The sequence below is a fragment of the Pristis pectinata genome, chromosome 26, assembly GCF_009764475.1.
Source record: "Pristis pectinata isolate sPriPec2 chromosome 26, sPriPec2.1.pri, whole genome shotgun sequence".
Taxonomy (NCBI): domain Eukaryota; kingdom Metazoa; phylum Chordata; class Chondrichthyes; order Rhinopristiformes; family Pristidae; genus Pristis; species Pristis pectinata.
This window is the reverse complement of record NC_067430.1, coordinates 28,137,941-28,151,216: the sequence shown is the minus strand read 5'-3', so window position 1 is coordinate 28,151,216 and position 13,276 is coordinate 28,137,941. Positions and strand designations below refer to the sequence as shown.

The window sequence follows — 13,276 nt, the reverse complement described above, 5'->3', positions numbered from 1 at the left end:
TGGATGGATCAATTTAAAAGTGTGTCCACGTCTATACCTCCAAATCCATCTAACATTCAATCAACCAGATCAGCTCTGAGATCCTTTAAGCTTTAAAGAGACTGCATCCACTTTATGGCCTTCAAATAATTCTGGTCGGTCTGCACTTGACCTCCTCAAAGGCCAGAGTAGCTTTCCCAAGTTGTGGCTCATAACAGAACTCGGCGTACAACTAGAACATAAGGAATAGGAGCCAGAGTCAGCCATCTGCCCCCGTCAAGCCTGCTCCACCAATCAAGCAGATTATGGCTGACCTTCCATCTTGGCACCATTTTCCTGCCCATTCCCCGTATCCAGACATCTCTCAATCTCAGTTTTGAATCCACAGCCCTCCAATTGCAAAGATTCATCACCTCCTGAGTGAAGCGATTTCTCCTCACCTCAGTCCAACATGGACTACTCCTTAATCTGAGACTGTGACCCCTGGTTCTAGCTGGTTGCTAAAAGCCCAGCCACTCTGTTGGGCCCTGCATTTCTCAATGTACTCCCCAATACACGAGTCAAAAGCATCGTAAGCGGTGAGCCTGCACAGGGTTTACAACATAGATCAGTACAGCACAGGAACAGGCCCTTCAGCCCACAATGTTGTGCTGAACTAATCAAACTCCGAACTAAACTAATCCCTTTTGCCTAGATAAGCCCATATCCCTCCATTCTCTGCACATCCATGTGCCTATCTAAGAGCCTCTTAAATGCCTCTATTGTATCTGCCTCCACCACCACCCCTGGCAGCGCATTCCAGGCACCCACCACTCTCTGTGTAAAAAAAACTTGCCCCACACATCTTTGAACTTACCCCCCTCACGTTAAATGCATGCCCTCTAGTATTAGACATTCCAACCCTGGGAAAAAGATACCGACTCTTTCCTCTATCTACGCCTCTCATAATCTTATAAACATCTATCAGGTCTCCCCTCAGCCTCAGCCGCTCCAGAGAAAACCCAAGTTTGTCCAACCTCTCCTCATAGCACATGCCCTTTAATCCAGGCAGCATCCTGGTAAACCTCCTCTGCACCCTCTCCAAAGCCTCCACATTCTTCCTGTAATGGGGCGACCAGAATTAAATGCAATACTCCAGATGTGGCCTATCCAGAGTTTTATAAATCTGCGACACAACTTCCTGACTCTTGAACTCAGTGCCTTGACTAATAAAGGCAAACATGCCGTATGCCTTCTTTACCATCCTATCAACCTGTGCAGCCACTTTCAGGGAGCTATGGACTCGGAACCCAAGATCCCTCTGTATATCAACACTGTTAAGGGTCCTGCCATTAACTGTGTACTGTCCCTTTATATTTGAAATTTGGGAGTGGTTTTACCCCCTCTTGCCTGTAATTATTGTGGAGGAGTCTGTGTAAAGGTCTAATACTACCTCACTAAAACTCCCATCTCGCCAATGTTTTCCACTACAACTGCATCCCCTACAGAATCAAACGCCTTGGCCAACTTAACAGAAATGACCTCAATATCGGTAAAATTTCTTTTGCCGAGCCCACACATACCGCCTGATGTTCATAGGTGCCACGCTCTCCCAAGTGTTGGTTTTTGGGTTGTATCTTTCCACGGAGTTAAGGCAGCTGGTCCCATCGTTACCACCAGCGACGTACAGCATCCCTTCCAACACCGCCACGCCAGCACTACTCCGGCGGCTCAGCATGTTGGCGATGGTGGTCCAAGTGTTGGTCTGCACAGGGAAACAATGAACAGTTGACGCCAGTGATAAAACCGCAGGGAACGCAACCCAGCAGGTCAGGCAGCATCCGCGGGGAGAGAAACAGAGTTGACTTTTCGGGTGAGGGAGCCTTCAACAGAACAGGAGACTGTAACACTATATTCTGCATTGTTTTCTTTTTGTACCAGCTCGATGTACTGATGAATGGAATGTGTCCCGATGGCACACAAACAAAAGCGTTTCACTGTATCTCGGTACATGCAACGATAATAAACCAATTCCAACGTTCTAAGTTGCAGAGAGGGCCAGTGGCGGAAGGAAGAGCAGGAATGTCTGTGAAAAGGTGCAGACAATTCCTGTAAACAATGGCAATTTGATGCAGCAGATGGAAAGGAAACAAACTGAAACTGAAAAGTAGCACCACAACTGAGGAGAGAGGAAAAGCGGGTGATTACCAGAAATTATTAAATTCAGTATTGCGTCCCAAAGTCCACAACATGCTCAGACAGAAATGAGGTGCTTGACTGCTGAGTAAACTCCCTTTGTTTTCTTTGTCTCGATACATGTGGCTGGATCAGTTTCAGTTAGTTTCCTTCATTTTCCATCTGCCGGTTCTTAAGGTTCTTAGGTTGTGGGCGTGTTATGTTGGCGCTGGAAGCGCGGCGACACTTGCGGGCTGGTCCCCAGAATGCTCCACGCAAAAGATGCGTTTCACTGTGTGTTTCGATGTACACGTGACTAATAAAGAATCTCTCATCTCTCTTAGTTGTTACCTTGAGCACTCTGCATCCTCTCACAGACGCTCTCTCCGTTCTCTCCTACTCCCCCTCCCTTGCTTTCTCGGTTAAAGGGTCGACAAAGATGCTGGAAACGGGAGCAACACACAAGACGTTGCAGGAGTTCCTCCAGCACCTTGTGCGTTTCTGCAAGAAAGGGTCCTTGACTCAGAAACTCTTTTTCCGTCCCCACAGATGGTGCCTTGCCTGCTGAGTGGCCCAGACAAAACGTACTGCGTTTTGGGTGGGTTGCACTTGTTCATTGCCAAGCTAGGAAAATAGTACACAATTCCTGAAGATTTGTTAGAACATAGACCAGTACAGCACAGGAACAGGCCCTACAGCCCACAATGTCGAGGCCGACCGTAATGCCAATTTAAGCTGCACATCTGCCTGCTCTGGTCCACATCCCTCCATCCTCTGCCTGTTCGTGAACCATCTAAATGCCAATTACCTGAGGATCATATTTTTCCACCGTTGCTAGGTGTGAGGAGCTGTCATATCCACCAACAGCGTAGAGATTTCCATCTGAAAGGACAGCACAGTTAATACAATGACATGAGGTTGCTTTGAATTCAGTCAGCCTTATTCTTGACACATTCCAAACCAAGTAACCGGGAGACACAAGGGAATGCAGAATCTGGAGCAACACACAAGATGCTGGAGGAACTCAGCGGGTCAGGCAGCATCTGTGGAGGGAAATGAACAGTCGATGTTTTGGGTCAAGACCCTTCATCTGGGTTACATTGGCATTGAAGGTTAATGGATGCCTTTTTGTTTATCCAATAATAACAGTGTGCTCTCCCTCAGGGAACCACATGTTATTTCTTTATCAGGACATAATATCAATACCTCCAGTAGCTGACTCTGATTGTCGCACTGTTAAGTTAGGAAGGTGGCAATCTTTTGGAAGTGAAGGTATGGGTTTTCAGAAGTAGGTGAATATTTCTATGCAGGGTACTCAGATCTACTCTCACTAGGAAGGTCTTCAGACAATGATCCTGGTGTGACTGTCAGTGGAAATGTTTTAAGAATGGCTTGGATCAATTGATGGAAAGTTAATACAGTTGTACTTAATTAAGTTATACTAGACTTAAATGCCATACTTAACCAATGGGGCCAGTAACCCAATCACTGCCCATCTTTAAACAGCTCAGACCTAACTAGCCTGAGAAACCAAGACAAAAACATTGCTCCCAAACTCTTGACTGCATCCCTCTCAGTTTAAATGTAGTGTGTCCCACTCTGTTCCCACCAGCGGAAATGTTCATGGGGCCAAAATTATGGATTCAGAGTGATGAACCTCAGATCTACTGGAATCAAGGCTCCTGTTGGAATGGACACGGGCTCCTGCTGGAATAGCTGCTGCAAGAGTTTGCTTGCACACCCCACACACCCAAACCTTGAAGATAAGAAGCTGTTTGGTGAGGAGGACATGGAAACCAACTTCTTTCTTCTCCATATGTGTATGTTCCACACGGTCCCCTGGATGGTAACCAGGACACTGGAGCACAGACTGAGCCCACAGCCTTCCACCATTGTACCAAGTATAACTCTCTACCCCATCACAGATGAAATCAGCTACAGTGGCACAGAAGAAGGACTAAACCTTCTCATCTGTATCCCACCTCACTGTAATATGAACCATTGCCCCAACAAAGCTTCAGTTTATATTTCATGCCTCATATGCCTGGGAGCTGGTGAGTATAAGTGGACAGTTCCCCTACATTGGAGGGGCAGCTGTCACCATCAGCTTGAATGGTAAATCAACACCCCACGTCTTCCACCATCAGAGGTAAAATTGTAAAATATGTTCCCTCTTTCTGGTTTAGCCTTCACACCTGCTGGATTAGAGAAGGCATTGATCATTCATTGCCAGAGGGCGAGAGAGGGGGAGAGAGGGGGAGAGAGAGATCCCACCTAATGTTGCAATTCTGACGTATCGTCTCCTTGTGTTCATGGCAGCAACAGACGACCAGGATCCTGTCAGTGGGTCGAACCTCTCCGCACTGTGGATACAAGAGCAGCGGGAGACGTGTGTTATAACCAACCGTCAATGTTACTTCTCACTGTGCCTGAAGATGTATTTAGTTCCAGGTGGTGAAGATGGAAACACAGGAGTGTTCTGATACAACTCGACGTTACTGCGATTAAAAACAATCTCAAGGTTTCTAAATTACCCTGGGAGTCCTTTATCCCCACAGAGCAGGGTGGCACATTGGTGCAGCTGGTCAAGCCCCTGCCTCACAGCTCTGGAGACCTGGGTTCAATCCTGACCTCCGCTGCTGTCTGTGTGGAGTTTACACACTCTCCATTACTGTACAGATTTCCCTTGGGTGCTCCCGTTTCCTCCCACATCCCAACGATGTGCGGTTTGGTAGGTTAATTGGCCCTAGGGTGTAGGTGACGGGTAGGATCTGGGGGGAGCTGTTCGTAGAGTGGGGAGAATAAAGAAATGGGATTAGTGTAGGGTTAGTGTAAATGGGTGATCGATGGTCTGTGCAGACTCAGGGGTGGAAGGGCCTGTTTCCGTGTGGTACATCTAACCGTTGCTCATGGAATCAGCCACTGGTGGTTAGCGCCTCCAAGTGGTTGAGGTAAAATCAGAAGAGGTATAACACACATGCAAGAACACAATGAAGGTACCTGTTTAAACACGATGCGCCATCGTAACCACCTGCTGCATAAAGCAAGCCATGCAGTACTGCCACACCAAGGCAGCTCCGTCTGGTTCCCATGGCTACCTCCGGTTGCCAGGAATTGGTGACCGGATCGTAGGACTCAACAGTCGACAAGTCAGAAGTGCCATCGTACCTGAGTGACAGAGGTCAGCAAAGGAGATCGGTCAAACCGCTCAAGAGTAGAGCCCTTTACACTGCTACCTCATCCATCAGATATACAGGAGCCAGTCCAAATAAAGTGATCCTGCCCTATGTCAGACAAATGCCTGTTCCCGATGGGTAATGGATGATAAATGGCCCAAGGAGTCCTTTCTGTGCACAATAGCGCAGCTGGTAGAGCCACTATCTCACAGCACCAGAGACCTGGGCTTGATCCTGACCTCCTCTACTCTCTGTGTGGAGTTTGCAAGTCCTAGGTTTAGGCCTTACACATGTGGTAACAAATCTAAACGAAAAGCATAAGATTCTGTACATTTATTCACCAAAAAATACTGCAGCGAGAGTAGTGGGCTCCATCCAATACATCACGGGCACATCCCTCCCCACCATTGGGAGTATCTATAGGAGGCACTACCTCAAGAAGGCAGCATCCACCATCAAAGATCCCCACCATCCAGGCCATGCCATCTTCTCGCAGCTACCATCGGGCAGGAGTCCCACACCACCAGGTTCAAGGACAGCTACTTCTCTTCAACCATTCAGTTCTTGAACAAACCGCCACAACCCTAATCACTACAGTTTAGCAACACTATGACCACTTTGATCACTTTGCACTAAAATGGACTTTGTTTTTTTTGTTCTTATTCTGTTCTTTCTTGTAAAAATTATGTATAATTTATGTTTTTCTTGTGAATGCTACTGAAATGATGCTACGTGCCTGTGATGCTGCTGCAAGCAAATGTTTCATTGCACCTGTGCACACATGGACTTGTGCATCTGACAATAAACTTGACTTTGACTTTGCCTCAGGGAAGTGTGTTCCTACTGAAGACTCCTCGAGGGCTTCAGGAGCAGGAACCTCAGAAAACTGCCCTCTACCTGCACCCCGACATGAGATGCAGATGACTTTCCCCTTGTCTTGAGTGGAAGCACAGGGTAAGAAAGCCTTGGATAAGTGATTTGACCATGCACAGACTTTTAGACAGACTGTTAGCATAAAAATTCTCCTCAATCTCAGGGACAGCTTCTATCCTACTGTTATAAGACCATCGAACAGTCCCCTGGTACGATAAGATGGACTCTTGGCCTCACAATCTACATCACCATACTTTTTAAGTCTGTTAATTTTTTGAAAAAGTCATTGCATTTTTAAGCTTGTAAATGTTTTTGAATTTTTTAAACCTTTCTGATTGTATCAGAAACAGTCAGAGTGCTTTAAGTATTTGACAGTCAAACAGATCAGGTCAAATCAGTAGGTGCAGCTTAACCAATGTGTTGATGCTGAGGCTAGCTTTGGGCACCCGATATGACTTCAGTATGACACAGAAAGCCCTCACACTGGGCAGGCCTCACCACTGTCAGCTCCTCATAGAGTATATTGTGTTTTTTATTCTAATTGTGTTCTTACTTTATATGTAATTTATGTTTTTCTTGTGAACGCTGCTTATCTGATGCTATGTGCCCGTGATGCTGCTGCAAATAAGTTTTCCATTGTACCTGTGCACACAGGTTCTTGTGCATATGACAATAAAATTGACTTTGACTTTGATTTTGACTCAAGGTGAGTCTGAATTTGTTGTGGAGGTCAGTGATGAACACAAGCGGGTCCCCCACAGCCTATTGGAACCTTCACCGTGAGCTTATGTCTTGGCAATATCATCACTGAAAACAAAACAAAACTTAGGGCATCAGTCAGGGCATTGAGTATAAAAGTTGGGACATTAAGTTGCAATTGTACAAGACGTTGGTGAGGTTGCATTTGGAATATTATGTTCAGTCTTGGTCACCCTGCTATAGGAAAGATGCCATTAAGCCGAAAAGTGAGCAGAGGAGATTTAGGAGGATGTTGCTGGGACTCAAGGGACTGAGTTATGGAGAGAGGTTGAGCAGGTTGGGACTTTATTCATTGGAGTGTAGGAGAATGAGGGGTGATCTTACAGAGGTGTATAAAATCATGAGGGGCATAGATAGGGTGAATTCACTCGGTCTTTTTCCCAGGGTTGGGGAATCTAGAGGGCATTGGTTTCAGGTGAGAGGGGAGAGACTTAATAGGAACCTGAGGGGCAACTTTTTCACCCAGAGGGTGGTCCTAAATGGAATGAGCTGCCAGAGGAAGTGGTTGAGGCAGGTACATTAACAAAATTTTAAAGGTACTTGGACAGGTACATGGACGGGAAAAGTTTAGAGGGATATGGGCCAAACGTGGGCAAATGGGACAAGCTTAGATGGGAACCTTGGTCGGCATGGACTAGTTGGGCCAAAGGGCCTGTTTCTGTGCTGTATGACTCTATCAGTCTATAACTAGGTCAATAAATGAGTTATCAATGTATTGATTTGGTAATTTAACATGACTATATAGCCTGTCTGGTGACTATCGTGCAGAATGTTGAATTAGCAAGTCTCTTGTCCCTTGTGCACTCCCACTTTGGACAAAGACAAACCACTAATACTTTTAAACAACACACTTTGGGCCAGAAATTAGTCTCGGACAGGGGAGCAAGACCAGCAGCACTGAATCAGCTACTTAGTAAACTCAGTGGCGGGGATTTAACTCGACAGACATGAACTACCAGGCACAGTGTATATATGGGGTCCTGTTCAACACATCTCCTACTTTATGTCAGCCAATGTCTACGCAAAGTCAAGTCGAGTTTATTGTCAGATGCAAAGTCCATGTGTGCACAGGTGCAATGAAAAACTTACTTGCAGCAGCATCACAGGCACATAGCACCAGATACACAACACAGAAATCCTGTTCTTAAAAACTGCTATCAAAAATATTTCTAAACATCTCTAAAAAATTTACATGAACAATCTGTTAGAGACTTAGAACAATTTATAAAGATTAAAAAGAATGTTTGCACCAGAAACACTCTGTACATGAGAAAGCATTTACCCAAGGCTCTCCCTCCCTCTCTGCAATAATCCCAACTACTGCCACTTCATCAAGTGTTGTATTTTCCACAATTTATACAAACGTATGAATTAGGAGGAGTAGGCCACTCAGCCCATCAAATCTGTTCCTCCATTCAATAAGATCAAGGCTGATCTGATTTTTGTTCAGCTCTGCATTCCTGCCCCATTATATTTTAGCCCCCTCCCCCACCTTTCACTCAAAGGTATTCAAAGACTATTCACCACCCCTGAAAGAAAAAGAAATTGGGTTATCCCTGCCTTAAACGGGTGAGCACTTATTATACAGTGACCATCATTCTGGATTCTCCCACAAGAGGAAGCATCCTCTCCACAATTCAGTATGTCCCCTTTGACACTCACCAACTTTTATCGATGCACCATAGAAAGCATCCTATCTGGATGCATCACGGCTTGGTACGGCAACTGCTCTGCCCAGGATGGCAAGAAACTGCAGAGAGTTGTGGACACAGCCCAGCGTGTCACAGAAACCAGCCTCCCCTCCTTGGACTCTGTCTATACTACTCGCTGCCTTGGTGAAGCAGCCAGCATAATCAAAGTCCCTGGGTCATTCTCTTTTCTCTCCTCTTCCATCAGATAGAAGATACAGGAGCCCGAGGGCACGTACCACCAGGCTCAAGGACAGCTTCTATCCCACTGTGATAAGACTATTGAACGGTTCCCTTATACGATGAGATGGACTCTGACCTCACAATCTACCTTGTGACCTTGCACCTTATTGTCTACCTGCACTGCACTTTCTCTGTAGCTGTGGCACTTTACTCTGTACTGTTATTGTTGTTACCTGTACTACCTCAATTCAATCTGTACTAACTCAATGTAACTGTACTGTGCAATGAATTGATCTGTATGATTGGTATGCAAGACAAGTTTTTCACTGTACCTCGGTAGAAGTGACAATAATAAACCAATACAACCACGCGACAAAGAGCCCTCAGGACCCTAAGCACTGGCCAGTGTCCATGCCCTGTGAGCTGGTTCTGTGGTTGCTTACCCCCCTACTGCGTACAGCCCGTTACCAATCGCTGCCACGCCAACCCGCGCTCGCCGGGTGGACATCGAAGCCACCATGTGCCACCGGTCCGTCCTCGTATCGTAGGCTTCACAATCTCCGTGGATGGCGAACAGGCTGCCCCCACCTGCAAATACAGAGATCACTCGTACAGTTAACAAGCTCCCCACTGCAGCCAGTATCAAACACTCCCCACTTAGAGGCTGTGCCCATAGGAGTCATGGAGTTATGCAGCACGGAAACAGGCCCTTCAGCCCAACTCATCCATGCTGACCAAGGTGCCTTCCTGAGCCAGTCCCACTTATCTGCGTTTGGCCCCACATCCCTCTAAACCTTTCCCATCCATGTACCTGTCCAAATGTCTTTTAACCATTGTAATTGTACCTGCCTCTACCACTACCTCCATCAGCTCTTTCCACATACCCACCACCCTCTGTGTGAAAAACTTACCCCTCCGATCCCCTTTAAATCTTTCTCCACTCACCTTAAACCTGTGCCCTCGAGTTTTAGACTCGCTCACTCTGGGAAGAGACTGTGACCGTCCACCTTATCTGTGCCCCTCATGATTTTATAAACCTCTATAAGGTCACCCCCTCAGTCTCCTACTCTCCAGAGAAAACAGTCCCAGCCTGTCCAATCTCTCCTTATAATTCAAGCCCTCCAGTCCCAGCAACATCCTGGTGAATGCTTTCCTCAGCCTCTCTAGCTGAATCCACAGAGTCATGCTGTAATGCATCACGGAAACAGTCCTTTTGGCCCAACTCATCCATGCTGACCAGGATGCTCATCCAAGCTATTCCCATTTGCCCATGTTTGGCCCATATCCCTCTAAACCCCTCCTATCCATGTACCTGTCCAAGTGCCTTTTAAATGTTGTTAATGTACCTGCCTCAACCACTTCCTCTGACAGCTCGTTCCATATACTGACCACCTTCTGTGTGAAGAAGTTACCCCTCAGGTCCCTTTCAAATCTTTCCCCTCTCACCTTAAACCTATGCCCTCTCGCTTTTGACTCCCTTTCCTTGGGGAAAAAGACTGAGTGCATTCACCCTATCTATGCCCCTCATGATTTTATTCACCTCTATAAGGTCACCCCTCAGTCTCCTACACTCCAATGAATGAAGTCCCAGCCTGCCCAACCTCTCGCTGTGACTCAGGCCCTTGATTCCTGGCAACATTCTCGTAAATCTTTGCCTCCTATAGTTTGGTGACCAGAACTGCCCACAACACTCCAAATCTGGTAAGTAGATCAGTAGGTGAACTGGCCACGGAGCAAACAGTTAAGGCAACTCCAAGGCAGCACTATTACAGGATATGGACACCATCTTACTTATATCTACCTGACAGCCTACACAGTGTGTGGGGCTATTTGATTCCAAGAGAGTGTTACAGCCCTGCTTTATCCAGCAGCAATGATGGACAGAAGGGAGAATGAAAGACTTTTTTTTAATATATATTATTTTTCAGGATCTGGCATCACTGACAAGTCCAATATTTATTACCCATCCCTTACTGCTCTCGAGAACCTGCCTCAGCCACTTCCTCTGGCAGTTCGTTCCATATATGGATCACCCTCTGTGTAAAAAGCTCCTCAAGTTCCTATTAAACCTCTCCCCTCTCAGCTTAAACCTATGCCCTCGATATCAAGAGGAGCTCATTCTAACACCAGGGGCAATGGGTCAGATTGACGCAAAAGCAAAATACTGCAGGTGCAGGGAACCTGAAACAAAACAGAAAATGCAGTAAATGCTCAGTGGGTCAGGCAGCGTCAGCGGAGAGAGAAGTGCATCAAATCGACCATCTTTCCTGGTCAGCAAATCTGCCAACTTCAGTTCTGATGAAAGATCCCAAATCTGAACCATTAACTGTTCTTTCGTCCCACAGATGCTGCTGACTGTTTCCAGCATTTTCCGTTTTTACTTTAGATTTCTAGTACCTGCACATTTTTGATTTTCAACCTACAGCAGCCTTGGAATTGTCTTAACATTTCAAACCAGCATACCAGAGCTCTGAGCACAGCGAGGCTGGAGTAGGGAAGCCAGTTATTTTCTTGTTATGGGTGGAATGATATCAGTGATGCAAAATCTGAAAAATTAGATGCCTAAATCTTCAACTTCTTGCACCTTGCACAGACACGGATCAGGGTTGTGTACAGATGGAAGGGGCATATTTCAGAAGTGACCGCCAAGAATGGCCATCCAAATCCTATCCCACTCAACTCTCACCAGAAACCCTTCACCCTAACCTTGCAATTCTGCCCAAGTGGCCCCTCTATCCAACACCATGTCCTGAGTGCCTCGAGCATACTCCCACCACAGTTAAATGAGGAGTGTGTTGGAGAAGTTACATGCCCCCGAACCGTTTAAAATATGCTGATGGTCACCGATCTGCAGCCCACTTGATCAATTGTATCATTTGAATGATTGGAGATTTAATTGAGGCAATAGAAGAATGAGAGGGGACCTCATAGAAACATTTCGAATGTTGATAGGATTGGACAGAGTAGATGTGGCTAAGTTGTTTCCCTTGGTGGGTGAGTCCAGGACAAGAGGGCACAGTTTTAGAATTAGAGGGTACCCATTTAAAACAGAGATGAGAAATTTCTTTAGCCAGAGAGTCGTGGATTTATGGAATTCATTGCCACATACAGCTGTGGAGGCCCGATCATTGGGGGTGTTTAAGAAAGAGATTGATAGGTATCTAATTAGTCAGGGTGTCAAGGGCTACGGGGAAAAGGCTGGGAATTGGGGCTAGATGGGAGAATAGCTTAGCTCATGGTGAAGTGGCGGAGCAGACTCGATGGGCTGAATGGCCTACTTCTGTTCCTTTGTCTGTAGTCTTGTGATCTAAATAATGAGAGGCCCAGACATGATAAACAGAAAGGACCCAGGACAGAAAGGGCGGGGAGAGGGGTGGGGGTGTGGGGGAGAGATGCTGAAGTTAATTGGCAGAAGGATTTGAGGAAAAAAACCTACTTCATTTGATGAGTGGTAGAGTGAAGGAGATGGAAATTCTTTAAAAAAAAAGTCCCTGATGAGCACTGAAAGAACCTTGAGCAACAGGGCTGTGGAGCTGGGAAGTATTAAGCTAAATCCACTTGTAACTAGCATCAATATGATGGGTGGAATGGCCTTCTTCTGCACCATAAGTTTTCTTGATTAGTTACTACTAGTAGAATTGCAGGAAGAAACATGTGCACCTTCTCTTTAATGGGGATTATTACCAGGCATAATGCTCTGGGTTGACATCGTGGGCTGAAGGGCCTGTTCCTTTTCTGTACTGTCTGATGCTCTCTGAAGGTGGAAAGCAGAAGTTTTTGTGCTTCAGAAGCCAGTGCAGGTTATGCAGGGAGACAGCATGATGAATGGTGTCGAGAACCAAATCTAAATCCGGGTGCATGAAGTAATTTAATCAGCAGTTCTGTTTTTAAAAAGCTGCTGGGAACAAGCCCCGTGGGGGGGGGGGGGGGGGGGGGGTGGCGGTGGGTGGTTTGCACAACTCCTATTTCTGCAGATCCGCGGGCTGACAGCTAATTAATCTCTCCGTTTTATCTCGTTCTCTGGTCCGCTGATTCACGTGAGTCACAATTATCCTCGCTGCACGCTGTAGTAACTGTGACCAGGCAGGGAAAGAGCAAAGCATTCACCCACTCGCCCCCTCTTCCCAAAAGATACTGCTGCATCTGCCAGCACTTCTGTGAAGAATAACCAATTCCTAGTCTGGGTGACATTCGTCACACTTTGGATGTGTCAGATGTATACAATAATAACAGACAAATAACAAAGAAAGCAGTTATATCACGCTGCTTGCTTCTGACCAGCAGAGAGCACCTTGTACGCAGTTATCAATCTGCCAACTCGCCTCACCAAAAGCAATTAACCTCTTCATGACGACAGGCAATCCTAGTTTGCAGCAATTAGAATTTGGCATTAAAGTGGCAGGTCCATCTTAATTAAACTCCACTTCATGTTAATTCTTATTTGGTATAAGACTCCTACTGTAT

At 46.2% G+C, this 13,276-nt stretch overlaps 1 protein-coding gene across 1 annotated transcript in view; it reads right to left on the bottom strand.

Moving 5' to 3' along the window:
- Nucleotides 1–13,276, bottom strand: part of klhl17 (kelch-like family member 17) — an 87,094-nt gene that overhangs the window by 17,856 nt on the left and 55,962 nt on the right. Inside the window, exons 8-12 of the mRNA XM_052039224.1 lie at nucleotides 9,256–9,400; nucleotides 5,134–5,301; nucleotides 4,408–4,496; nucleotides 2,942–3,015; nucleotides 1,542–1,723 (exon numbers count right to left, since the gene is read on the bottom strand). Coding sequence (XP_051895184.1) covers nucleotides 1,542–1,723; nucleotides 2,942–3,015; nucleotides 4,408–4,496; nucleotides 5,134–5,301; nucleotides 9,256–9,400 — 658 coding nt within the window. The remainder of the gene's footprint in view (nucleotides 1–1,541; nucleotides 1,724–2,941; nucleotides 3,016–4,407; nucleotides 4,497–5,133; nucleotides 5,302–9,255; nucleotides 9,401–13,276) is intronic.